The 27396-nt window shown below is 51.2% G+C and overlaps 2 protein-coding genes across 6 annotated transcripts in view; one reads left to right on the forward strand and one right to left on the reverse strand.

Annotated features, from left to right (window-relative positions):
• Nucleotides 1-2722: 2722 nt before the first annotated feature.
• ANKRD16 (ankyrin repeat domain 16) lies at nt 2723-13362 on the reverse strand. 3 transcript variants are annotated; one of them, XR_005529888.1, is made up of 8 exons: nt 12733-13362; nt 10628-10848; nt 8757-8799; nt 6428-6536; nt 5814-5975; nt 4677-4755; nt 3460-3685; nt 2723-2935 (listed from the first exon to the last, which is right to left on the reverse strand). XR_005529888.1 is itself a non-coding variant. In XM_039240390.1 (7 exons), exons 1-7 carry the CDS (start codon nt 13050-13052, stop codon nt 3528-3530), a joined length of 1092 nt encoding a protein of 363 aa, XP_039096321.1. In that variant the 5' UTR covers nt 13053-13362; the 3' UTR covers nt 2723-3527. The 3 variants fall into 3 exon arrangements, 1 of the variants encoding a protein (XP_039096321.1); XR_005529889.1 differs by lacking the exon at nt 2723-2935 and adding an exon at nt 3076-3111; XM_039240390.1 differs by having other exon boundaries at nt 2723-3685.
• Nucleotides 13363-13708: 346 nt separating this feature from the next.
• FBH1 (F-box DNA helicase 1) overlaps nt 13709-27396 on the forward strand; it is a 51511-nt gene continuing 37823 nt past the window's right edge. Inside the window, exons 1-2 of one of the 3 annotated variants that reach the window (XM_039240387.1) lie at nt 13709-13823; nt 25865-26020. In XM_039240387.1, coding sequence (XP_039096318.1) covers nt 13823; nt 25865-26020 — 157 coding nt within the window. In that variant the 5' untranslated portion in view covers nt 13709-13822. Of the gene's footprint in view, nt 13824-25237; nt 25434-25864; nt 26021-27396 lie in introns of those variants that run through there. The other 2 variants (XM_039240388.1, XM_039240389.1) reach the window with 2 other exon arrangements.

A 27396-nucleotide genomic window follows, 5' to 3' on the forward strand; every position in this document is an offset into this window, starting at 1 on the left:
GATCTCTGTTAAATCGTCCTGCCTTTCCTTTCTGGTCACACTACCAGCGTCTCCAAAATAGCACAGGAACACTCAGCCTCGCTGTGCCCCGGCCCCAAGCAGCCCTGACCCGGGATCAGACCTGAGCCTTTTCAGTTCTGACGCCCCTGCCTACTGTCCAGTCTGATGGCTTCACTGCTGTCCTGTCTTCTCTTCACAAAACAAAGATGACACTGGCAGAGAGTAAATACGGACGGCAACACCGCGGAGTATCAGTGATTAAAAGAGAAGTTCACAAAGTTTTGTAGGGGGTGGGGATATGCTTTCCACATAAAGTTGGGGGAACAACGTGCATATGGCGTCGTCTCTGGTATAAACATTTAAAGACCCGGAGGAAGTAAGAGTGGTTATTTCTCGGTAGTGGGATAATAGGTTATTTCTGTCTTCTCCTTTACTATTTTTTGTATTTTACAATGAGCCCTAAAACCTGATGGAACCCAAGGGCCACGTCTCTGCTCTGCCCCCTGCTGGCGGTCTCTGGCAGCATCTGGGCAAATCCAACCCCTGCCCCTGAGCTCCTCTCACGGAGGCCTGTGTTTGGGCCTGACTTCTGTAATTTCTTTTCTGTTTTGGCATCCTTTTCTTGATTTTTGTCTTGTAGATATTTTTTTGCCTATTTTTTTTAGTTACACATGTAAGGTCATAGTTATCTGCAAATGATTGCGATTCTTACAAGTGGTGTCTTCTTCCAGAGGCTTGTGCCCTCGTCACCTTAGACCAGACTCTCACTGTGGGCCAGTGGAAGGGGGCGGGGAGGCCCGCGTGGCCTCAGCAGCCAGCGCCCCTGGCCACATCAGCGAGCGCCCCAGGACAGTCCCGCGGAGGGCGGGTCTGGGGGCACAGGGCAGTCAGGAGCCGCCGCGGTGGTCTGGATGAGAACGCGAAGGCCCGAAGCAGGCAGCCACTCACCGCGGCTTTCCACACAGGAGGAGCCACGGATTCGTGGCTTGGCGTCCAGCTTGAGTGGGCGCGCTGCAGGGACGCCACCGTGCTGGCTGAGGCAGGCACGCGTGTAAGCCGGCGCCAGACGCAGCAGGGTTTTGTGGGCCAGCCTAGGACATCCAGGCAGCAGGGGGCCAGGGTTACGGGGGGGGGGGAGCACGGGGGGGGCAGTCGGGCAAGGGACAGACGAGAGGCTGGGAGGACACGCAGAGAGGGGACACACGCGCACGGGCACGGCAGCCGCCCAGGACCAGCGCCGGGAGAGGTGCTCCCCCCGGGGACGGAGACAGAGACATCGGACAAGCGCAGGCGTGTGTCATCAGCCGTGACGAGAAACGCGCTCCCGGAGGGCAGGACGGAGTCACACCAGCAATCGAAGGGACGTGAACGGATCGGCAACATGCGGGCTACAAACACCTTGCTCGCTGGGCAGGTAGGGGCCCTGGGGACCCTGCAGAGCGGCAGCAAAGGGCCAGACTGGGGCGGGTGGGCAGTGTCTGCGGGGGAACCGGGTGCAGACGTCTGGACGGGAAGGGGTGCTGGGTGGGGAGTAAAAACTAGGGGGGCTGCATCGTGCACAACGCCAGGGACGCCGAGAGACCAACCGGGCAGGGCACTCAGCACCATGTCCCGGACGGGCCCTGTAGACGCAGTGCGTGAGCACAAGACGAAGCCCCCGCCCGGCCCGACGTCCCGGTGGGGGGCATACGGTAAATGAAAATAACTCGGAATTCGTAGCATATTTGGTGGTGGTTAAGGGTGAGGACAAGGTGGGGGAAAGGAAGTGTGGAATGAAGGAGGGGAGGACAAAGTTTTAGTCTGGGTGGTCTGGGGTGGGGGGCTCCCCGGAAAGGTGACAGAATTTCAAGACCAAAGCAAGGGAGACTGTACCCACAATTAGGAAGTGAGGCAGTGTCCCCACGTCCCCACAGGGGCCGACTGTTACTGGACCATCTGCACCGTCTCTGCCTCTGTCACCAGCCTTCATGGCCTACGTCACAAGGCATGAAGCCGGGACGCAGCCTCACGCACCGACAGCTGCTAGCTCGTAAGGCGGAAGCTCGGCGACAGATGTAAACGATGGGCATGGAGCCGCCGCCCATCAGAGCCCACGTTATGTGGGTGCGGCCGCACCAGACCCATCCTTCCACCCCCTCCTGCACATGATGGAACCATCTTCACACCCAGGGGCGGCGACCCGGGGATACCTCTGAAGCTCCGATTGACACAGATGTTCACTGAGGTGACTCAGAGGTCACGAGACGGTGTTGCATAACCGAGTGGCCCTCCCAGAAGGTCTACCTGTGTGTCAGGACTCGGAGCCGCCATCGTCTGGGAGGACCAGAAATTCCTGCCACTCACCCAGCCTCGCAGGACGCGGAGAGAGGGTGGGTGTGTTAGTGGGTCCCACTGGCTCACGGCAAACAACAGGGTCAAGTCCTCCTTGTGACCGACGCACGGGATTTTCTAACAGACTGACTTGGACTAATTATTCTGTGCCCCTCAGAAAATGGTCTTCACCCACCACCCCAGAAAAAAGGAAAGAATCTAAATGCCTAGCGTCATCCTGTCTTCAATCTGTTTCAGCTGCCACAGATTCTGGGGGTACAATGTCAAGTGTCTGCTCTGAACAGTCACGGGCCTTGGTGGGCAGGCGTTACGAACGGGAAATGTGACCTGCAGGTTTTAAGAACTCCATTCTTCGACTGAGGTGACAGCAAAGATTTGAAAATATCTTAGATGCATTTTTAGGTGTTTTTATTACCCAAAGAAAGCCAACACTGAATCTATTAAACAAAAATAACCTCAAGATTAAAATATCATAGCTTAACAACAGCACATAGAATAGAGAAACGTTATGACTTCCTCGCAAATGTCGGTGTAAGCAGGTTGTAAGCATCTCCTTCCTGTGGCTCCGACCAAAGTGAAACCAACGTAATGGCCCAGAAAAAGCCTATGGAAGAGGAAAGTAATCAGGCAGGGGCGCCTGGGTGGCTCGGTCAGTTCAGCGGCCAACCCTTGATGTCGCTTGGGTCACAATCTCACGGTTCGAGGGATCAAGCCCTGTGCTCTCAGCACGGAGCACGCTTGGGACTCTCTCTCATCCTCTCTGTCTCGTGCGGGCTCTCTCTAAATAAATAAATAAAAGACAGTAAACAGGGCAGCTATGTTTTATAGCTCATACTAAGCCACTTCTCACCACTGCCTTATCCCATAGCGTTAACCACAGAACACATACACGCAACACACATGCTCCACTGTAGTCATGCAATTACGTGCATTTCTAAGGGTTGCAGAGGCCGACTTCGTAATCATCTAATTTCACTTGTGAGGCAGAGAAAGCGAAATCCAGGTTATGGAAAAACTCAGGGGGCTCCAGATTGGTCCGTGGGTCACACAGCTAGGACGCCAGCCTCCTCACAGCCCGGGGGGAAGCGGGACGGCAGGGGAAGGGAGACAGGGCCACTGGCTACTGACCGACTTCACGGACTCCCTGAGCAGGATGCGAATCACCACGCATTTGGCTGTCCTCTGCAGAAGCGCCCTCAGGACGCTGCGCTGCGGTCGAAGCACTGAAGGATGTCTGGGCGGCCCGTGAGCTGCTGAGCCAGGGTGCCCGTGTCGTCCCGGGAGTCCCCCAGCCCAGACTGCAGAAGGAGCTCGACACAAGCCGCGTGCTGGCCTGCGCAGGCCAGGTGCAGGGCTGCGGGGAGACAGAGGCCACACAAACCTGCCGCAGGAGCCCCACCGTGACGCCCACCCACCCCACGAGCGGCTGTTCCTACAAATACACTCCTTCCCACACGGGTTTTACCTTCCCGTAAATTTGTCCCTACCCTTTGCCTCTGCTAGAACAAAACGTTTTTCCTTCTAACCTGCTTGGGTTTTAAAACCATCAACCAATTAATTAGAAGATTTAAGAGATTTGTCAAAAGCAACAAAGCAAGTTAATGAACGAGAAACAGGAAATTTTAAATGGCAAAGAAAAGATTTTCAAAGTTTTGTGAACTTTTCATGTAAATAAAAATATGGTTACAAATGATGGGACAAAAAGAGAAACTGACGTGTCTTCCCTTGGAAAACTAGCACTGAAAGTTTCTGGTATCATGAGCCCCAGGATCCCATGTTCTGTGAGAAAGTCTTGTGTCCCTGAACTTGGGGACCGTCCTGTGCAGCCTCGGAGGGAGATTCTGACGCATCACGAACATACTGGCAAGGTGGCTGCTGGCGCACAGGACGTTAAGCAGAGGGTTTATTCTAAAGTCTGAGTCTAAAGGGTTAGCTCTGAAAATACCTTTCTGGGCCCCAGCTTTAAAAAATTATAGCAGTTACAGTTTTCAAATACGTTCCAGAAAGAGGCAACCTAAGAAAAGCCTGTACTACTCGGACAGTGGCATCGCCATGGATGAGGGTAGAAAATGCTTCCGTGGCACACGGGCTGTCAGGCTGTCATGGTTCAAAGCAGCAGCTTTGATGACACCGGTGATGACAACACAGTGGCGATGAGCAGCAGGCATCGCCGCTGCCATGGTAACACAACATTCCCACAGCTTTGCCAACAGATGTTATTGGAAACAAAGGTTGCTGAGCTACCAGGAGCATAACGTGAAAACCAGTGCTTTTAATAAGAAAGTCCACGTGCCGTTTACCTCCAGCTTACTCATGGCTCCCGGGCAGCGTGTAAGAAGCCGTACCTGATCGATTTCTTGCATCTTTACAGTTGATGTCGGCACCCAAGGATAAGAGCACCTGGATCGTGCTCACGTGTCCTTCCTGAGTGTTGAAATACACTTGTTATCCCCGTGACAAGGAATCGAGTGAGGCTTTAAACACTAACGCACGTTAGGTACTTTTTCCAAAATGCTCACCTGCTAACACTGAATTTTCACCTCTAAAGGAAGACTAGTGTGGCTCTCAAGTTCTAGTATAGACCGTTAAAGACTTTGGTGGCATTTGGTTATTAGAATTCAAAGAATCTACTCTCTAGGCCAAATTATCGACTAATACTGTTGGGTTTCCTTCAGCGTAAGGAGCATACATCCGGATTGATACTGAACTTCTAATTCCGGAATCTCTCCAAGCAAATGTGCTTGTTGCTGGATAAACAGGAGGAGACAGCAACCCGCCCTAGATGGGAGTCTTGTCATGGCTCATGTCACCATTTACCAAGCACTTTACAGGCTTCCTGTCCAGTCAGTCTGTCAGTATGTGGTCAGTACACAGTGAGACAGATGTCGAGGTTGCACATTAGGGTGTTAGGACCCACTGGCTAGATTCCTCGGGACCACAGTGGCCCTCAGCACACCCTCTGAGAACCCCCCATAAATTCCTCCTGGGGGGGCGCAGGCAGGAGAGTGCAATTCACAAGAAAAAAATGTATTCTTGTTGGAGCCAGAAATATAAGTAAAACCACTGAAGACAATGTGCAAAACACACCTAACACTTAAAACAGGGCTGTAAGGAGCCACTTTTCTAGCGAAGACTTTTGCACGTCTTAACCGTTTTCTAAGCAGGAGAGCCTCACAGAAGTCTGAGCTTCTGAAATCTAGCATGAAGACAGAGCTAGGAACTTCACACAATGGATTTTTACAGCTTCAAACAGCATTCTGAAACCGGAAAGGCAGGTACAAAGGTGGAAAGGCAGGCATGAACACAAAATCCAGGCGTTTCTTGGAGCAGAGGATTTGCCCTGAGGTTTTACCCAGAGACACATAAGGGCAGGTTTCTATTTAAAGGGATACTTCAGGGGCAGGTCATGGTGGTTCCTTCATGCACAGAGATGGAGCCGAAGACAGGACTGTGAGCTGTCCGCCCGCGGGGAAAGAACAAACCTTAGCCGCATAATGCAGTGCGGTGAGGTGACCCGATGTTGCTCTCACGTCCACGTCCATGCCGAGTTCAGAGACCAAGAAGCGAATGGCTTCGTTCTGCCCGGTGAGCGCTGCCCTGTGGATGGCCTGTGCCCCCAGGGAGTCCTGGGCAGATGCGCTGGCCTGGTAGATGGGGGCGGGGGGTGGGGGAGGGATGGAGAAGAACAAAAGTAAGGAGCAAAGAGACCCAGGTCCACGGATCTTCTGACATCTGTGGCCTTCGTAGGTTTTCCTGGGCAGATAACACAGCTGGTGCCAGACCCTCACAGACTCTCTAACCAGAAGGTGGACACGTAGCGCTCCAGCCAGAGGGGCACCCTGTGGGGACAGTCCACTGTCACTGTGAAACTGTCACTCAGTGTCACACTATTCACACCTCACAGGGAGCCCCTGAAGAAATTACGTGTGTCTCCACGTCACAGGCGGAAACACTAAAGGCCCCGGAGGTTAAGGGGTCCCCAAGGGAAACTGTGGCAGAGCTGGGACCTGAACTTGGGACTGGAATAACTGCTCTCGGTTTGTTCCCTGAACTAAACCTTGGAGGAAGCAGCAAAGACATAAGCCCACTTCTGTACCTGATGCTTTTCCAGTAGCAGCCTGGCTACGTCGATGTGGCCACACTGAAGCGCGTCCATGAGGGGTGTGGAGCCGCAGCTGTCCCTGCAGTCTGGCTGGTACTGGCACCTGGGGAGCCCAAACCCGCGGTAGGTGACACACGGCAGGGACGAGCTGGGCCAATCAGGAGCGTGCTCCCCTCCCGCTTCCCAAGAGCCAGCCCGCTGTCCCCAGTACCTCTGCTGCTCCTCTGACCTTCCTCACCCTGTCTTATGGACCCTCACCTCCCCAGCTTCTTCTGCCAGAGGATCCCTCATAGCCACCCTCATAGCCACCGTTACCAAAATCTCAGTTCCGTGTGCACAACACAGCCCCCTGACCATCTCCCTCCCCCGGCTCCCGCCGGTCAATCCACTCTCTCCGCTGCCCTAGGGCTGGCCACGCCTGCTTCAAACCTGTATTTCCGTCACAAAGGGCAAAACCTAAGACCTCACGACCACAGGGTCAGGGCAGCGTGACCTCTACCCACGTAGAAGGTGGACGCACACTCCATGCTCCCTGTGCTCACCACACCCCGCCCCTCCCCGGCCCCCCACCTTCTTCTCCGCCCTCCGGGGCCGCTCGCCCTGCGGGCTTCAGCCGCCCCCCCCACCTGCGTCCTACGCGCCGCTGTCCCGCCGCCCGTCCTCCTCCTGCCTGTCATCTCGGTACCACCTTCGTCCCTTCCAACCTGGCACGCGTTTCCTGCGGCAGCATCCAGGGCGGCCTTCCGTCCCCGCCTTCTCCACAGACCTCCCGTCTGCCGCGTTCCCAGCCCTGCGGCCCCGCCCTCCTCCTCGCGCTCTTCTCCGTCGGGCTCCGGATGCACCGGCTTCTCCCCGCCTCACGCCCGGTCTCTCTCCGCGTCTGCCTGCCTGCGGCCCCGCTGTCCTACCTGTGACCGTTCCTCCCACACTCACCCCCCCCTTCCAGCACAGTCCGGCCTCCGGCCCCTCCGCCTTCCCACGGCCCCGGGGGTGCCGAACTCTTCCTCACCGCCCTCCCTGCGCCGGCTACCCCCCTCCTCGCCCTGCTCCCCACCTGACCCGCCTGCCTCTCCCCCTGCCCGACCCCCGCTGTCCTGGCCCCTTGGGCTCTCACCTTCCGGGGCCGCCTGCCCCACCTCGGTCGGGCCTGTCTGCCCCCCCCGCCCCCCCAGCCGGCCAGCCCTCGCCGCCTCTGCATCTGCGGGTCCGCTCCGCCTGCAACACCGGGGTGAACTGCGGCTTCTCCCCCCCATCACAGCTTCCCCAGGACCTCAGAGGCCTCTCCTCTCCCTCCGTCCACACAGCGCCCTTGGGAGCCCCGCGCTCTCCGCTCGGGGCAGTCCCTCCGTCTCCCGGGTTCACGCACTGCCCCTTCTGTGTCGCTGCCGCCCGGCTCGCGCTCTCCCGCGGGCCCCACGCGTGTCTGTGGCTCCCACCCACGGCCCCGCTTGGGCCGCGCAGACACGTGCAACGCAACGTGCCCCGAAGTGACGTCACCATCTTCCCGCAAACCTGCCCTCCTCCGGTAGCTGCTCTGGCGAGAAACCGATCCTGGACCCCTCCCTCATTCCCCCGATCAAATTATTCACCTACAGCTGGTGACGCCACCTTACTGTCTCCCAACGCTCCCCTTCCCCGCTGGTCCGCGTCCCAGTGCGGCTACCACCCCGCCCGCCCTTCACCGACCCGCTCCCGCTCCCCTGCCCACCCAGCCTCTGCTTTCCCGCCAGAGCACCTGAACGATGCAAACTTCGTATTGCCGTCCACCCTCCACTCGGCTTACAACCCTTCGGTGGCATCTTACATACTCAGAGAAGGGCCTCGAGTCGCGCGCGCTCCTGCCCGAGTCCAGGCTTCCTCCGCGGCCTCGGAGCGCACGGACGCCCCAGGGCGCACGGACGCCCGCGCCCTCTCTGCCCTGAGCATGCGCGGTGTGTCACCTCTGGGCTGCGGCCCCGCCTGCCACGCTCAGCCTCCGTAACAGCACGGCTTAGGCACCCCTGGGGTCTCCCTGCCCTGGGTTCCCGGAGGGACCCTGCCATTCCCGGCACTCCTCACACTCGCAGGACGGGAGCAGCGCCACGCGGGGGACCCAGGCCGGCTGGCTTCTTGTAGCCCGTGCCTCTGGGACAGTGCTTAGAGCTGCGACGCTGAATGAATGAATACACGAATCCTTGTTGCGTGAACGGATCCACGGATGACTTTTTTCCCCTCGCGGCACTGTAGTTTCTTTCTGCGCAATTTTTCTGGGCTCTTCTTACAGCATCGATGTTAAGGGTCACAATTAGTGAATACTTGCCTCAATTTGCTGTTTTGTTCTTACCTCTGTAGAAGCACCTCCACTGCCTCTAAACAGCCATGCATTGCTGGGAGAAGAGAGTTGAGAGTCAGTTTTTCGGTGCACGCATAAAACTGTTTTTTCCTCCTCTCTCTGCCCCACCCTTTCAGCTATGACTTTTGGGAAACAGTGATTAAATTAGATACACAGTTACCACTCTAGAAAAATAAAACTTTGGGTAAGTGGCAAAGATGTTAATCAACATCTGATTATCTTGCCTTTCTGAGCACATTCACGGCAAATTCTCAGTTCTAAACTTTCTCCTCATTTTGCGCTGCAGATCCTTAGGACGGGTCAGTTTTTGTGCAGGAAATGTCAAACGTATTAATAGTGATCCACAACAAAATAACGAGGAATGTTAATTCCTCTGCTACTGATAACTACACTTGATAATAAAGACTTCAACTACCTGTTCTCCGTCTCTTTTTGTGAATGGCTAGGTGCTGTTTCTGGTTTCTATGGCAACTGGTCCAACAACTATGAGCAAAAAGAAAAGTTTTTCTACTGACTTATAAAGTGCTTTTATTTCCCCCCCTTTTTTTTTTTAATTGAGAAAGGGAGGGAGAGTGCATGAGTGGGGCAGAGGGAGAAGAGAGACAGACTCTTAAAAAACACTTGGCATGGAGCCCCAAAGCGGGCCTCAATCTCATGACTATGAGATCATGACCTGAGCCAAAATCAAGAGTTGGATGCTTAACTGACGGAGCCATCCAGGTGTCCCTCATTTATAAAGTTTTGGAAAGAATTTCTTGGTTCCTAACTGCCCTCTCTGGCTGTAATAATTGTAAGCATTTCCTAAACTATATCAAGTCATAGGTATTCATGTTTTAAGAAATTACGGCCCTGTATTCTAATTCACTGTACTACACAGAAGGCTAAAGGTTATTTTCTAAATTTCTTTTTTTTTAAAGTTTAAAGTTTTTTTGAGGGGGGCCGGGGGGCAAAGAGAGGCAGAGAGAGAATCCCAAGCAGGCTCCATGCTGTCAGCACAGAGCCCGAAGTGGGTCTCGAACCCACAAACTGTGAGACCATGACCTGAGCTGAAATCAAGAGCTTGGTGCTTAACCGAGTGAATCACCAAGGAACCCTTGTTTTCTAAACTCCTTGATCTGGACTCTTGAGGTCTTTAATATCTGTGTTATTTTATACCACAGCACTTTTTGCTTTCCACTAATTTAAAATAATCTACAAACAGGTAATTCAGATTCAGGGATAATCACTCAGTAGTGCCCCATGTTTTTATTGACATTATCACTGGATAACGTCAAATCCACGCAGGCCCAGGTACTTAACTAGAAGCACCTACATTTATTTACTTGGCCAGCACTGTGGTGGGTGCTGCGGAATGTGCGGAAATACCATCTCTTTTCATCCCGCCTGAAACAGTAACGAGGTAAGAATGATGCTGAAAATAGCAACAGCCGGCCGTTCTGTGCTCAGTGTGGCAGACACCGGCCACGGGACTTATATATGCCACGTTCCTTAAAATCTGCAATCCTGTGCTCTGGGCATCGTGACAGTCATTATTTTGCTGATGAGGAAACTTGCTTAAGAGACTAAGTTCCTTGCCCAAGGTCAAAGACAGGAAGGCACAGAACCAGCTTTCCATCTGGGAAACTGGGGAGAATAACACAGACACACACGCAAAGTGAACAAACACTAGAAAGAACGTATGTGCCCCATTCCCTTAGCTGTGGCGGCACACGGTGTCCCACGATGGCCCAAGGCTGCTCTTGTTCCCGGCCCTCTAGTTTCCAAACCCCCCACCCGCGAGGGCCACTCTAGCTAGGAGGCGCCCTGCGGCGTCAGGCGAAGCAGCTGCCCAGCGCGCGTCCCTGGGGGGCTCCGGGCCATACCTGCCGTGTGCAGGGGGGTCCTCCCGACCTTGCTCTCCGTCTTCCAGGCGTCTGGGCAAACGGTGAGCAAGTAGTGGAGGATCACAGGGTCGCCCTCCCGGCTGGCAATGTGGACACTGTTCCAGCCGTCTTTGTTCTTGAGAAGCGGGTTGGCGCCACGTTCCGCGAGGTCCTGGATCACCTCGAGATTCCTCCTTGTGCAGGCCATCATCAACGGGGTCCTGAGCAAGCAGGACAAGCTGTCAGATGGGAGGGCGGTGCAGACTCCCGAAGCGGGCGACCAGGTCTCAGGAAATCACATGTCCGTGGCAGAGACGGAAAGCCCAGGGGACTCGGGGGTCTGGAAGCAGGAAAACAGCTTTGACTGGCAACTTGGCTGCCTGCCGTGAGGCCCCTGGGACAGGAGTCCCTGCAGCGGGGGGCCACCGAGGAGGCAAGCCGGCTCCTGAACTCGTTTACAGGATGGGACTGGACCGAGCAGAGCTAGTCGAGACCACAGACAGCCTGTCTTGCAGTCTCCATGTCAAAGGTGCCCTGCCAGACTTAACCCATTTGCTTTCATCAGTGACTGTTCCTTAATTAGATTTTGCTGAAAAGGCATCAAAAAAGGACAGCTGACACGGTGCCTCCCTACGTGGAGCACACACTGGTGACACGAGCCAAACACTGTATCAGTGTCTGATCTGACTTGTGTCCACAATTACAGGAATAAACTACATTAATATCAAGGGAGGTGACTCTCTCCTTCCTTTCCTGCCACACAAATGGTCCGGACGAGCCATTTCAATTCCATGAGCTTCTGGTTTCTTATGTGCAAAGTGAGGAAGACCCAACTCCGGGAAAGCAAGGGGAGGTCTTCCTTACCTCCTTATTCCCGGGGGTGGGAACCCACGTCCGGCACACAGCGGGGGCTCGCTATACCTAGGTGACCTCCAAGGCCTCACTTGGGATCTAGCTCCTAAGATTGCTCTAATAATAATTAACTAGCCAACACTTTGGAGGGGAGGTAATGTAGCAGTGATAGTAAAAAGGGGAAATCCAGATAAATGAAGGCTGGAACTGTCCAGAAAGACTTCACAGGGAGAATAATCTCGAGCAAGACAGGAAGACTGGAAAAGCAGGGAAGGTACTGCAGAAAGCCAGGAAGGTGAGAATGGGCAAAAATGCCAAATTTTGATGCCCAAATACATCACCAAAGGAACCTTGCCCTTTAATGGTTTTTGGGGGGGAGGCAAGTTCCCCACAGAATTGTTTTGAGGCACGTATGAGGTAATGTGTCTCTTGGAAAGGTCTGTAGACCAATTCCCCAGCAGCAGAAAATGCAGTCTCGTGCTAAGTCATGGCCAAAGTGCAGCCAGCTCTCAACACATACCCATGCTGACTCCCCCTCCCACTCAGCAAGATGCACCTTATTTAATGATCCGCTGCCGTGGCTCCTATTTCTATCGGATCAGGAATCTGTTGCAGGCAGTAACTTCATTACGTTACTTATGAATCTTAGGATGTTCATAACCCCTAAGGGGGCCCACGGAGTGAGTACTGAACACCATGTTGCTCTAACAAAGTGTTGCTGGTTTGTGTGAGGGCACAGGGGAGGATGTGGACTGTGGAGGTGGTTAGGCAAGGCTATTCCTGTGATAAAACCACACAGAGCTCCGCACCCACGCGAGCGTCGGTACAGCTGGTGAAATCTGAACGAGTATATGGATTGAAGTAACGTCAGTTCCTTAGTCTTGATATCGTACTGCAGCTGGGTTAAGATGGTACCTTCGGGGGCAGCTGGGGGTGGGCGCAGGGGGCTAACCTCAACGTGGGTTTGCAACCTTCTGTGCACCCCTAACTATTTCAAAGTAAGAAGTTCAAACAATGGTGAAGCACTCATTCAGGTAAGCGAGGCCCAAGCTATAGCAGTACGGACAATACCCTGTTTCATCGTATTCTGTACTATTGTGAAGGGAGCGGGTTTGGAACAAAATGTTGGAGCAGTTAACCCCGCAAGAGCAGGAATAGAGGTCGCCATGGGTGGGTGGTCTGTCGTGCAGGGGAAGGTCGAGTCTGCGGAAGAGGGGACAGGGGAGAGGTCTTTCTGGAGCTCGGCCACCTACCAGTCGGCCTTCTTCAGGCAGTCCACCGCGGCTCCTCGGTCCAGCAGGTACCGCACGCAGTCCCGGTGGCCCATGGAGGCTGCCTCGTGCAGAGGCCGCTTGTAGTCCCGGTTGGCGGCCTCGATGTCCATGTCCCAGGACTCCACCAGGTAGGCCAGCACGTCCCGATGGCCGTGGCGGGCGGCGCAGTGCAGGAGGGTGTCCCCGGCGGGCCCCAGGCAGCCCACGCGCCCGGCTCCCCGCAGCTCCTCCCGCAGGGCGCACAGCCGACCCTCCTGCGCCAGCCGGTAAAGCCGCCGCGGGTCCCCGGGCGCCGCCATGGCCGCGCGGGGCGTCCGGGTCCCCCAGTCCTGCGCCCCGCGACCCCGGAACGCCCCCCGCCTCGGCCCCGCTGCTCTGCGCGGGGTCAGTCCCTCAGCGGGCAACGCGCCGGGCAGGCCGATGCGGACGCGCTCCCGGGCTGCGGCCGGCGCGGACTCCGTTTGCGGGCGGCACCTCAGGTGGGCGGGTGCCTCCGACGAGCCCGCCCCGAGGTCCACCCGGCCGGAGCGCCGCCCGGAGGAGGAGGCGGGCCCCGCGGTCGCGGGAGCCCTCCCCGGGGCCGCCGAGGGCCCTCAGTGAGAGGGCGGGGCCCCGCGCGTCCCCACCCACCGCCCCTCCCTCACCCAACCTCAGTCAGCCCCCACGCCCCGCCGCGACCCCTCCTTCGGTCCCCGGGAGCTCGGAGGAACTCTGGGAAACTTTCCGCTCGCCTCCCCAGCCCTAGCGGAAGCACGGACGGGGCGGAGCCCGCCAGCGGTAGCCACGCCCCCTGCGTGAGCGCATTTCTATTGGTCGCTGGGCCAGTCCGTCAGCGCGGCCCCTCCGCTTGCCGTTCCGATTGGGCATGCAGGCCGTCCGTCAGCCGTGGCGGCGGGCTCTTCCCGGGGCTGCGGCTAGGGCGGAGCTGGCAGAGGAAGTCGGCGGCCTGCTCCGGCTGGCGCTGCCCTGGGGACGCTGGGACTGGGAGGCCGGGCGGCCCGGGCCCTGCGGCGGCGGCGGTGGCGGCGGTGGCGGCGGTGGCGGCGGGAGCCCCGGTCCGGAGCGCCATAGTGCGTGAGGCCGCGGACGTGGCAGGGAGCGCGGGCGGGGCCCGGCCGTGGGGACTCTTAACCTCTTGGGGTCTTGTTTCGGGGTCCGGCCTCGTGGGGCGGGGAGCAGGGCCGCGGGGGCCGCCGGGGCCCGGGCCGAGCTCAGCGCTGAAGGAGCCCGGGCCTGCCGCCGGCCGTCGCGCTGTGCACGCAGGAGGGCGAGGGGCGCCCCCACACTGCGTCCTGCGGCCCGGGGACAGCCGGTCGCCCCGCGTCGGCTGCGGACGGAGCCCTGGGGGACGTGGCCTAGGTGGCTGGCAAGCCTGCATTGCCTTTTCTACCCTGGTGTTTTGACCTTGGGCGAGTCGCTTGATTGTGTCCTTCTGCCACTCCCGTTTGCGGTCTCCCTTCTGCTTATCTATTAAGAAAATTAGGGTGAGGTGGGAAGGCCTGGAGCTTGTCTTGCGGAGGGGACGTTGAGATATAAGCAGGCTGTGTGGGGTGATGGGAGAGATTAGGGCGGGTGCTGAATTCTCAACCAGATCTTAACTGGCTACTAGTCATTTAAACCTGCTGTTTTCAGTCCAAAAGTTGCTGCTATATATGCCAGGCCTGGAAACAGTTAGGCTTTACATTTTGTGTTGCGCTATATGGTTTACAAAGTACTTTACATTAATTATCTAATCTGCAAACAACCCTTTAAGGCATCATCACTACAGGTGGGGAAATTGAGGCCTAAAGAAGTGAGTCCTTTCCCCCATGGAACTACAGGTAGTAAAGTCCTCTGGAGTGTCTGCCGGTGCCAGGCACTGTGCTCGCACAAATTAAGGGAGATAAAAAAGACATCTGGTGAGGGACCCATGAAAACAATCCATTTTACTAAAGAGCATATTGAATTTGGTTCACTTACTGGGTAATATGGGTAGTCACTGGGGACAGAAGTGGGTCCAATATCAACTTTGCCAAAGTTATTGTTCTGTTACATCTTGCCACTTCAACAAAAGGTAGGCATAAAAGTATTTTGAGATGCATGACGTTTTAGAACATGCCCAGCATTGCTTTTCCTACAGCCGTTGGTGTGGTGCAAATGGAAGTTGAACATCTAGTGACTTCATATTTTTTGCTGTTAATGCCCTCCCACATCCTCATGACAAGGCTTCACCTTTTCTTGCCTGATGTCTCCACTTTCCCAGTTTTAAAAAACAAAATGGGGACACACACAGATACAAATAGGAATACTTCAGATCCAAATAAGTCATTACGTAACTAGTGCCCAGTGCAATTCTGCCTCTCCCGTGTTCTTCAGCAACCTAGCTTCTGTATCCCCCTTTAGATAACTAGTTGATGATGGATATAGGCATGACCACAGCCCTTGTAATTTTCTAGAGCAAAAGCTCAGTGTAGAGAGGAGGAATCTTGATAATACGCTAACAGATGGAGCCGTGCTTGGGTCTTGCTAATTTCCCAGTTGGGCTGTCCATTCCTTTTGTGCAGGCTTTGGAAAGCCTGTTTAGTGTCACATTTCTCACGTAGTCAGTAATGGCTTTGTGATTTGCCATGTGGCTGCTTCTCTCCTTTCTCTTATGTCGTATTTCGTGGTGCTGTAGCATTCAACCCTGGTCATCAGTGTCACGATCGTTGACATCGTTTTGTGGTCTTGGAGTGTGTGATGCAATTGGTAACGGCCTTAGAACTCTAAGTTCAGATTTGTTGCCATCATCTTTTCTCTGCTCATCATATCCCTCTATCCTTCCCAGGCTGGTGTTATTTGAAAACTGAATTTGGATTCTGTCTGTGCCCTTTGGGCTGTGAAATCACTTACTTCTAGAAATTCATGTGTCATCAGAGCTTCAGTTGTCTGTCACGTGCCTTTTGAGGACTAGTGTCCTGTTTCAGAGTTCTTCCTGGACCTTTAATGTGGTGAAAGTCACAGGTAACTCTAAAACAGAACAAAAACAAACACCTGTTTTTCAAAATAGGAAGCTTTCATCTTCCCCTTCAAGGAAAAGGAGAGTAAAACAAAAACACTCTCTCTCTTCCTCCTTCACATGGTTACTGACATGACCACTGTTGTTCTTTCTCTTTCATCTCTTTTCAGTCTTGTCAGAAAAGAGGTGTTGAACTTCCTGCTCCCCTTCTCCCTGTTTCTGCTGCTCCCAGGCCTTTACCAGCTCTTGTCTCGGTTAGGGAAGTGACTTTCTGCTTATTTTACTGGCGGTCTCTGTGTCTACCCATCCTCTGGACCCAGCTTCCTGGATTACTGTTCTAGAGTGTAAATTTGTACATTGGCCCGGCTGGAAAGCCGGATGATCCCCTGACTCTCCTACACGCTCAAGCCCACGATTTCTTGAGTGTTATATTTAAGGACCTTTACAATCTGCCTCCAGGTTCCTTTGCCAGCCTTGTTCCCCATCCGTGAACTTGGTGTTCTAATGAAATTCGACTTCCAGCTACACCAAGTCTGTGCTGTTTCTCTGTGTTTTTTGCACATACCGTGTCTCCTGCCTTACCGAATCCTACTCCTGTTTCGAGGCAGAACACATCGTAAAGCCCTTTTCAACCTCGCTACGCTGTCCCCCTTCCTACCGCAGCGCTTCATGCGTGTGTTTGTGCAACATTTATACTGCCTTATGTCACACACCTTGTGTGTGTTTTGTGCACTGCCTTATGGCAGGCAGAATCTTTCCCGTTTTGTGTGCTCCGTGTTTATATAATGAATCTGGGACAGAGTAGATACTTAAATACTTAAACGTGGTCGTGGAATGAATGGACAGCACAACATGCCTCTCAAATATATAGAAATATATTCTGGTCTGTAAATAGCCGTCATTGTCTTGTTTTCCTGTTCGTTTACTCTTCCTTCGTTTCCTTGTGAGACACCTGCCTCTCCGTCCTCGTGTGCTGTAGCAAGCGAGTGCTGTCTCTCGGGAGGAGCAGGTATTTGCGGGGCATGAGGGGATCCGAGGAAGATGAAGCCTGACGCCTAGGCCTTTGGGGTTTAGAGAGAAGCAGGATGTGGTGATCGGAGGGACCTGTGTCATAGGAGCCAGGCCCGTAGTGTTTTCTTTCTGTGTTTATTTCTTGTAGTGCTGATGGGGACAAACTGTTGTGAAGTTTTTCCATTTTGAGCTTACTGTATTAAGTGATGTTTTCCTTACTGTTAACGTTTCCTAGTACTTGCTTATTAAATCTCTGGTTATGACATTTCACAGTGAGTAAAAAAAAAAAAAAGTGATCTAAAAATTAAACCTGAAGTTTTTAGAAGCTGCTTTAGACCTTTCTGGATTGGAAGGCAGACTGTGACAGGAGAAAGGACACTGCCCCTGGGGAGTCAGAAGACCTACGTGCCATCACCTGCAAGCTGCCTTGTGACTTGAAGCAGGCCTCCCTGAGCCCCCGCGAAATCGGGGGCCCTGCGGAGCATGTGTGAAGGTCCCGTGGGCACATGTGAAGGACTTTCAGCAGCTACGAAGCACCTGTGAGCTGTGAGGTGCCGGGGGGGCGGGGGGGGGGGCGGGGGGCGTGGTTCGGAGCCACGGAAGAAGCAAACTTCTATCGAGCTAAGCAGCGCTGTGACTGTGTGTTTGTTAGTTTAATCGCAGTCACTCACGGAACAGTGTGTGCTGGGTGCCGGGCTGCGTGAGTCCCTCGCTCCTCCCTCCTCCCACCAGACCACAGACCTTTCAGTCCAGCAGGGAGGGCCTATTTCCCAACACAGTTGACAATAATACAGTAATGGTGAAACATACCGCAGGAGGGGTACAATTTGCATATGAGACATAGCGAGTATGTAGTGATGCAGATGATCATTACAAGTATCTCAGAGACGCAAGAGGTGGTTTTATTATCGCGGGTTGCTTCCTGGCTCGAATGAATACTTGCTACAGTGCTCAGGTTGGGTGGTAACTCCAGTAACTGTTTAAATTGGGCCCTTGGTTGTGACTTGAGCTGTGGACCTTTGTCATCACATAGCGGCACAGCCCTGCTGCCTCCGTTGGAAACACGAGAGGGAAAGTGCCCGCCTGTCTGTCCTCACAGAGCCCCGGAGAGAAAAGGGGAGGCTCTTGGGGAGCTAACACGATGAGGTTCTGGCACTCGGCGAGTTAGTAGCAGGACTGCCCTCTGTGGCCCTTGTTCTGAGCAGTCTCTCCGGTCAGGTACCTTGCACTAGAGAGATACCTAGATTGGTTTATCTTTTTAAGTGGTTATTTCACAGTCTTGCCCTCCAGGAATTGGAGGCAGTTAGTATCTTCATCTTGTCCATTGAGGTCTGTAACCTGTAAGTTTTAGAGGACTTTCTGTTACCAATTCCGGTTAGTAATGTAGGGGAAGAAGGAAAATGCTTGGTGTTAATTTCAGATGATCCTCGACTGGTTAGAGTAGGTTTGGCTGCAGTAACAAATAGATCCAAACATGTAAGGACAATCAGTTTATTTCTTCATCCCATAACAGTCTAAGGAGGGCCCATGCTGTTACAGTGTGTGTGTGTGTGTGTGTGTGTGTGTAAGTCTGTGTGTGTAAGTAAGTATTGGAGAGTGGGGCAGCTGGGGTGGCACTCTTTAAAGCAGTTATTCAAGGACCATGGCTGCTGGAGATGCTTCCATTTTGAACATGGAGCTTCTAAGGATTCCCTTGGAAGCCCAATTCCCCATTAACTGGAAGAGGGGCAGAGGATGGAGGAGTAAGCCTGAGGTTTTGTGGGCCAGCCCTGGAAGAGGTACCTATCCCCTTCTTTTTTTAATTCTAATTTTTTAATTTTCAACTTGAGAGAGAACGAGAGAGCAAGCACGAGTTGTTGGGGGGAGGGGGTTGCAGAGGAAGAGGTAGAGAGAGTTCCAAGCAAGCTCTGCACTGAGCACAGAGCTGGACGTGGGGCTCGAACTCACAAATGGCGAGACCACTACTTGAGGCGAGATCGAGTTGGATTCGTAACTGGTGGAACCAGCCAGGCGCTCCGGCACCCATCCCTTTTATTCCCGTTCCATTGGCTAGAGCTCAGTCAGGGTGACCTCCCGGTAGTCGAGACCGAGAAGTGTAGCCGGGTTGTGTGCTGAGGAAGAAGAGAAGCCACTGTCTTTGCCACAGAACCCAGAGCACCCTACTCTCTGACTTGTCCCGCACTAGGGATCCTGGAGTAAAGCCGATGGATGGAAACAGGATGAGGAACCACATTCATTGGGTATTGGAAGGCCTGTTATTTGCAGAGTGTTAGAGGTTGAGAACAGCTAGTTCCAGGGAGGCTGGCGAGGGTCAGCGGGGCTGCCAGGTGGTGGGGGCGGCCTGGGGGCGTGGCTGGCACGGGACAGAATGACAAGGTGCGGAGATTGGATGATAGCCGTAGGTTGTCAGTTCCTCCAGGTAATCGCCACTTTGAAGTCAGACAGCAGACAGTGGGAACCAGGGGTGCCAGAGGCCTGAGCTGTGGGTATTCAAAAGGGGGGGGCCACAAGAGTGGGGGTCGGGGACAGATGTCAGGCTGTATGAAAGCCATCACAGAAAAAGTGTGGGAACGGGCAGAGTTCTGTTTGACAAAATGGCTTTCGTACATTCTCAGTCTTTCCCCGTCCTGACATGAGGGAGATGACACATGTCTGTTAGTCACTGTGCCAGAGTCCCCAAGAGGGGCACAGATGCCCACCGCGGTGCGCAGGTGACTCCTACTTGGAGAGTCCCTAGGAGGCTCTGATCTCTCGCATCCCTCTATCCTGTCACAGAGCACTCACCACCTGTGCTCCTTAGAGGCCCTCGAGCAGTTTCGAACAATAAGAGAGGGCCCCCGTGGGCTTGCTGGTTAGAGGGGCAGGCAGCCATGAGGTTCGGGTGACTCAGGGGAGGAGGTGGCAGCACTTGAGCATCTTTATTTTGACAAGTTCTATTTGAAGCGCTGGCTTGTTAATAAGAATAGAAGGGCGGTGAGGATTTTGCCGGAATATCTTTGATCCCCTCACCAGCACACTCCTGCCGTTAAGATGGAGCTCCTGTACCTTTCAGGAGACACATGGTGTGGCCGGCACGTAGTGCTCACGTTTCGGCTGATGGTTCCGTCAGCCTCCATACAGACGTCTGCAGTGTTTTCTCTACGAGGTCTCATTCGAGGCTCAGCCATCCTGTGAATTCAGTGTGGCAGGTTATCGTATTGCCGTTTTTAATGATAAGGGAGTCAAGGCTCTTAGTGATTACTGCACCTCCCAGGCGGACGCGGTCTTCTGACTCCGGGTCTGAGAAGGTACCTCATAGCCTTTTAGTTCGAGGACTTGACCCCAGGGGCAGATGGACACAGGGCTGCTGGCTCTCAGTGCGGCCCTTCCTCGCTCTGAGATCTGAGGGTCAGAGAAAATACAGGCTCGTTTTTCCGAGCTGAAGTCGGAGAAGTAATTTGTGATGTGTAAGTCCAGTCGAAGTGTCAGCTCTGGCTCCAGGTACGTGGTCACGGCTCACGTGACGCCGTTTCAGATGGACGGTACCCAGAAGCCACATCTCTCAGCCTGGGCGCCCTGCTCCTACTGCTCTTCACCGTGGCTTCCTCCACGACAGCTTCATGCCAGAATACACAGGAATATACCAGAACTCTCCAGAAGCAGAGCACTGTTCCACTCACACCTGTTAATGTCTTTCTTTTGCTCTTGTAAGATTTCTGCAGACATTTTTAAGATTCTGATGTATTTTCCAGAATAAATACATAAGTGAAAGCCTAACTTGTCCTTATTACCTACTTACTTGTCCATATTACCTACTTTTCCAAAAACAGTTCCTTTTGGGTAATTCCTGATGTTCTCTTGTCTGTCTGGGGCAGTACCTTTAGGACGCCCCCCCCATGTGGTCTGCCCTGGCTGAGTTCCACATGAAAGCACTTCTGCGCCAAATTCCTAGTGATCTGAAGCCTGGAGTCCGGAGCCATCTGGCCTTACCACACCCTGCTCTCTCCTCCTCCTCCCCTCCCCTAGGTGTCTTGAACAGGCGCTGTGTTCAGAGGGTATGGTAGCGGAAAAGGCAGACTAGTTCCTTACCTACTTGGAGCACTTGTACTGTCGGTCTGACTTCTGGGTGTGTGTTTAAAGCATTTCTACCTAGTTGCCGGTCATTATCAGTGCCTCTGTGTTCTCATTATGGCATTGTGGTTATAGTTAGTTGGTTGGGGAAGGCTGGACTGAAGCCATTTCGGGTACTTTTATGGAGAAAGTTCCAGGGTGAGTGGTTTCTGTATTAGCACCTCTTCTATGCACACCTGCTGTCAGCTACTGTTTAACAGTTTCCAGGGGGTGCCTGGGGGGCTTTGAACCCTGCCTTGGGCTGTACTGGCAGCTCAGAGCCTGGAACTGCTTTGGATTCTGTGTCTCTCTCTCTGTCCCTCCACTCATGCTCTGTCTCTCTTTCTCTCTCAAAAATAAACATTAAAATAATTTTGAAAAGAATTTTTAAAGTTTCCAAAAGCCAAATTTAGGGGTATATTATAGATTCAGGTGAGCATCTAAGCCCTTGATCGACCCCAGTGTTTGAACTGGTTCTATGCTTCTGTTGCTTTTTGGAAGTCTCCCATTACCTGACTCATGCGGGTTAGTCTGCTGGCCCCAAGGCCCAGGGTTGTATGGATATGAGTGGTTTGATGTTCGTCTTACTCTTTTGTGACTTTTCCTGTGACAGCTTTTCCTCCCCAGGCCACTTTGGCAGTAGACCTTCACCTTTAAGTAAGGTGAAACTTATTTTCTATCTCTGTTAGTGTTTGTGTCTCTATCAGTATCTTTTTCTCATCTCTATTAGTAACTCTTTGCAACTCTCCTGACTCTAGACATTCTATTTGCCGGCTGTGAAACAAGTGGAGGATATTTGAATTTGATTTTGAAAAAGCAAACCCAGTCATATATTTGGGGTCTGCAGTGTTAGAGGGCCTGTTGGGTGGAATTCTGCAGCAGCACCAGGCACACGCAGAGCACCCGAATTGGGGGCTGGGATTTGTCAGCGTTTTGGAAGGTTCACTGTAGCTCTACCTTCTTTCAGCTTTTTTTTTTTTTTTCTTCTCTCTTTTTCTTTTTTTTTTGACCCTTTGCCAGTTGGACCAGAGGTCCCCATTCAGGCAAAATGGTGAGATTGTTGACTTTTGTTATATGAACGGTTCGGGGCAGAAGTGGTGAAGGCATGCTTACGTATAAAAAGAGAATAATCAGACTTTTAAGTTTATTTTTTTCAGTGTAGAAAATTTCAAGTACATTTTATTTTTTTAACGTAGACACAGCTCACATTCATTTTTTGCCTCTGAGTGTGAATGAGGCTATTGATTTTTAGTGTGAAGGAATATATTCAATGGCAACAAAAAACCAGTTATAAGACCATTACAGTGAGGGGAGATTTTCTGTTCATAATGAGTAATTAAGATATATTACCTTTTCCTTTAGAAAGGTATTTCCCGTACTATAGAATTGGCTGTAAGTGGACTGCTAATGCACTTGATGTCTTGTCATTAGGTGGCACCTTTATAGTTTGAATGTCGTTCCAATATTTTATACACATCAGTCCTGTCTCAGCTTTGTTAAGTAGAGTAAGCAGATGGGTATGTTTGTGTGGCGTTTTGTAGTTCAACAGATGTTTGTGGGTGTATTTTCTCATGTGAGCGTTGTGAACCTCTGAGTCTTAGAGAAAGAGCTAAGTGAGCTGAGGTCCTGCCAGCTGAGGGCTCACACTGCCCCCCTTCAAGTGCACTGGCCTCTCGCTCTATGTATGTCCCGCTTTGATCCATCTGGGTGTGTTTCCAAAGGCTGCTCCATGGCCCCACAGTCTGTCACTGCAGCTTGTCTCTAAATTCACAGAGTTAGAAGGTCTCCAGCTTCCTTTTAGAGGGGCTTGGATGACTGCTTTTGCATGTAGAAATGATTAAAGTCTTAAATTATTCATGCAGCTTAAAAAATTAATTTTTTTTTTTTTTTGAGAGAGAGAATGAGAAGAGTGAGCAGGGGAGGGGCAGAGAGACACACACACACACAGAATCAGAAGCAGGCTCCAGGCTCTGAGCTCTCAGCACAGAGCCTGACTTGGGGCTTGAACCCATGAACCATGTGGGAGCTGATATTGAATACCTAACTGACTGAGCCACCCAAGTGTCCCAAGATTTTTTTTTTTAATTAAAAAAAATTTTTTTGTAAAATTTACATCCAAGTTAGCTAGCATAGAGTGCAACAATGATTTCAGGAGTAGATTCCTTTATGCCCCTCACCCATTTAGCCCAGCCCCCTCCCACAACCCCTCCAGCAACCCTCTGTTCTCTGTATTTAAGAGTCTCTTATGTTTTGTCCCCCTCCCTGTTTTTGTATTATTTTTGCTTCCCTTCCCTATATTCATCTGTTTTGTATCTTAAATTCCTCATGTGAGGATATCAGTCTTCTCTAATTTCACTTAGCTTAATTCCCTCTAGTTCCATCCACAAAGTTGCAAATGGCAAGATTTCATTCTTTTTGATGGTCGAGTAATACTTTATCCATTCATCCATTGATGGACATTTGGGCTCTTTCCATACTTTGACTGTTGTCGATGGCGCTGCCATAAACATTGGGGTGCGTGTGTCCCTTCGAAACAGCACACCTGCATCCCTTGGATAAACACCTAGTAGCACAGTTGCTGGGTCGTAGGGTAGTTCTATTTTTAATTTTTTCGGGAACCTCCACACTGTTTTCCAGAGTGACTGTACCGGTTTGCATTCCTACCAGCAGTGCAAGAGAGATCCTCTTTCTCTTCATTCTCTTCATCCTCGCCAACATCTGTCGTTGCCTGAGTTGTTAATGTTAGCCATTCTGACTGGAGTAAGGTGGTATCTCATTGTGGTTTTACTTTGTATTTCCCTGATGATGAGTGATGTTGAGCATTTTTTCATGTGTTGGTTTGCCATCTGGGTGTCTTCTTTGGAAAAGTGTCTATTCATGTTTTTTGCCCATTTCTTCACTGGATTATTTGTGGGTTTTTTTGTGTGTTGAATTTGATAAGTTCTTCATAGATTTTGGATACTAACCCTTTAACTGATAGGCCATTTGCAAATATTGTCTCCCATTCCGTCGGTTGCCTTTTAGTTTTGCTGCTGTTTCCTTCACTGTGCAGAAATTTTTTATTTTGATGAGGTCCCAATCTTTCATTTTTGCTCTTGTTTCCCTTGCCTCCGGAGACGTGTTGAGTAAGAAGTTGCTGTGGCCGAGGTCAAAGAGGTTTTTGCCTGCTTTCTCCTCTGGGATTTTGATGGCTTATCTTATATTTAGGTCTTTCATCCATTTTGAGTTTATTTTTGTGTATGGTGTAAGAAAGTGGTCCTGGTTCATTTTCCTGCATGACATGTCCAGTTTTCCCAGCACCATTTGCTGAAGAGACTGTCTTTATTCCATCGGAAATTCTTTCATTCTTTGCCAAAGTTGTTTGTCCATTTTTGGGTTCTCTATTCTGTCCCACTGATTAGAGTGTTTTTGTGACAGTACCATACCGCCTTGCTGATTACAGCTTTGTAATACGTCTTGAAGTCTGGGATTGCGATTCCTCCAGTTTCGGTTTTCTTTTTCAGGATGGCTTTGGCTATTCGGGGTCTTTTCTGGTTCCATACAGATTTTAGGATTGTTTGTTCCAGCTCTGTGAGGAATGCTGGTTTATTTTGATAGGGATTGCCCAAGATTTTTCTTTTTTTAACTTCAAACTTTTTTTTAACTTTAAGCCTTCAAAGAATGAACTGAAATTTGGAAGGATCGTTTCTGAAGAAGCTAAGGGCCAAGGGGGATTAATGATAAAAACAAAAACAAACTGTGCTGTAGTTATACTCCTCAGTGACTTGGTTTTAATTTGCTTTTTTAATGTTTTATTTATTTCTGAGAGAGAGACAGCGTGAGCAGGGGAGGGGCAGAGAGAGAGGGAGACACAGGATCTGCAGCAGGCTCCAGGCTCTGAGCTAGCTGTCCGCACAGAGCCCGACGCAGGGCTCGAACCCGCGAACCGTGAGATCATGACCTGAGCCGAAGTCGGATGCTTAACCGACTGAGCCACCCAGGCACCCCTGTGAGTTGGTTTTAGACATCTTCATGCTTAAATGTTGAGTGAGCTTCTGGCATTTGACACTACAATTCACATGAGTATTTTTAGGACCTGTGGAAACTCATTTTATTCTTTCTTGACTATCTTCTGGAAAGGACAACTTTAATTCTGTCCTATCTCTTCCTGTCTTTTCTCTCTCCTTGTTCTTCCTTTTAAATGTAACTAATCAAAATGCTGAACAGTAGTATAACTATTCTATTTTATGCCTTAAGGAGGTAGCTAGATCTTCTACGTGTTAACAGACACAGAAACATGAAATCTTGGTTGAACAAGAAAATAATTTCCTGACAGAAGATGATTAATGTAAAGGTACCAATGTCAATACTCCTGAGACAGACTTCTAGGCACAGTTGGTGCTCTGATGCGTTGCTAAGGGAAGGCATGAAATTTCCTCCTCTGCAGATCCTCCAGATTGGATCAGATTCTCTTCTACTTGGGGGCTTTGCTCCTGTCTTCTGCATCAGTGCCAATACCGACATGCTCTGGGGGCGGAGAGGCACACATCATGGTCCCCTCCAGGAGTTTACAGTGACTGTTTCATTAGTCACTGTGTTCTGCTTCTGGGATTCTGAGAAGCTAGTATGTGCAGGGGATGACGGATGAGTTTATTTTTGTAAAGCTGTAGCCTGCTCTTAAATATTTATGGTTAGTATGGGAACATCAGTGGCCTGGTCGAAGTCAAAGAAAAGATGCCCAATCTTAATTATCCATTCGTGGCAACTTCCTTTTGAATAAACAGTTCATGACCAGGGCTTCCAGAAGGTATAATAAACAAAAAAATCATTATAGGATCTTATATTAGGGTTCTTCCTTAAATTCTTAGGAAGAAATTTTAAGAAAACTGTAAAATGACTAAAAGTTGATGGGAGTACAGGGATGAAGGAGAGGGCTGGCTGGGGTGGGCCATGGTCACCTTAGTCCTGGAAGTTAAGTCTAATTTGCTGGCTAGCCTGTAGAGTTGGTGATAACTAATGAGTGTCCCGTTTCTTCTGCCTGTTGGTACAAAACAGTGAGACGGTTTAAGCGGAAGCATCTTACAGCCATCGACTGCCAACATTTGGCTCGGAGTCACTTGGCTGTGACCCAGCCCTTCGGTCAAAGATGGACCAACAGAGACCCGAACCACGGTCTCTATCCTAGACCCAGAACAAAAAGAGGGACTAGGGGTACGTCTTCCCAAAATACCTCGCATTTCAGAATCTGTAGTGTGTGTGCCCTTTACTATCTCCTGGTATTTGTTAATATCGCTGCTGTGATTTTGTAGTCCTATTACAATAGTTTGACACGTTTTTCATTATTTGTGAGTTTCTGTGAAAATTCCATTCTGTATCGTGGTTGGTAAAAGCCCCAGGAAAACGTGGGTGAATGAGTTCTGTTAGCTTAATCCCACCATGGTGGAAGATGTGCACCAGCATCAAACCACTGCGATTTCCAGACTCTGCAGTAGTCGGTCACTAGGTCCACTGGGCCATTAGTATTCCCCAAAAGGTCCCCTCATCCAGTGCTTTCGTGGTAGGCTGTGCCCTTTGTCCCCTTGACCCCAGGCTGCTGCAGTAACCCTTCTCCATGCCTTTAGGTTTTATTCCAAATCAACTGGAAAATACATCATCAAGTTAATATTCTTGAGCACCACTTTCTGTCATATCACTGCTGCTCGAACACCTGCAGCAGAATGTTCCCGCTACTGTCCTGGACACAAGCTCAGACTTGCCATCTACTTATTTTTGATTACATGCAAGTTCTACTTCCGGTAGTTTGGTTTTCTTGTTACCCATCTATGTGCCAAACAAAATCCTACTTTTGTTAATACTACCTGTTAGTATAATCCCAATTGCCTTATTTCCCTTTGATATATTTCATTTCAGAATCCAACTCATATCCTACCTGGTCATCTTTAAATATTGTCATATGTGTTTATCACTTTCTGGAACTGCTGCAACCAACTAATGAGGCAGTGTAAACCCAGTGGTGGTATTTTGTTTTGTGTATATTAAGTCAGCTTCTCTGTGTTGTGAGTTCTTCACTGACAAAGACTTTGTTATCATATCCATGTTTCCGTGCAGAGTTCTAGCGCTCAGCATGTGGCAGGCTCTCCAGATACTGGCGTGACTGAATCCTACGATTGGAAAATACCAGGATTTGACTCAGACCTATTGACTTTAAATTCTGGGTTTCTTTTTTTTTTAATGTTTTTTATTTATTTCTAGGAGAGAGAGAGAGACAGCGTGAGCAGGGAAGGGTCAGAGAGAGAGGGAGTCACAGACTGAAACAGGCTCCAGGCTCTGAGCTGGCAGTCAGCACAGAGCCCGACGCGGGGCTCAAACCCTCGAACTGCGAGATCATGACCTAAGCGAAAGTCGGATGCTTAACTGACTAAGCCACCCAGGCGCCCCAAATTCTGGGTTTCTATCAGATTGCCCCAGAATCAGTTATACTTTTTTCCCCTCCCAACATAGAAAATATTAAATTCTATAAATTCCATTAAGGCTAAACCTAGTTTTGTTCCACTTATTTTCCAAAGTAAGAATTCTGGCTACAGCCA

The sequence above is a fragment of the Hyaena hyaena genome, unplaced genomic scaffold (assembly GCF_003009895.1).
Source record: "Hyaena hyaena isolate Hyena2069 unplaced genomic scaffold, ASM300989v1 scaffold_174, whole genome shotgun sequence".
Taxonomy (NCBI): domain Eukaryota; kingdom Metazoa; phylum Chordata; class Mammalia; order Carnivora; family Hyaenidae; genus Hyaena; species Hyaena hyaena.

Excerpts from the sequence above, each read along its gene's own strand:
- ANKRD16 (XM_039240390.1), bottom strand. The coding sequence starts at position 13,052 with ATGGCGGCGCCCGGGGACCCGCGGCGGCTTTACCGGCTGGCGCAGGAG. Across the intron at positions 10,849-12,732 it reads TGCCTGAAGAAGGCCGACTG|GACCCCGTTGATGATGGCCT; the intron begins GTAGGTGGCCGA and ends CTGCTTGCTCAG. Across the intron at positions 8,800-10,627 it reads GACCCCCCTGCACACGGCAG|CAATGCATGGCTGTTTAGAG; the intron begins GTATGGCCCGGA and ends CTCTTCTCCCAG.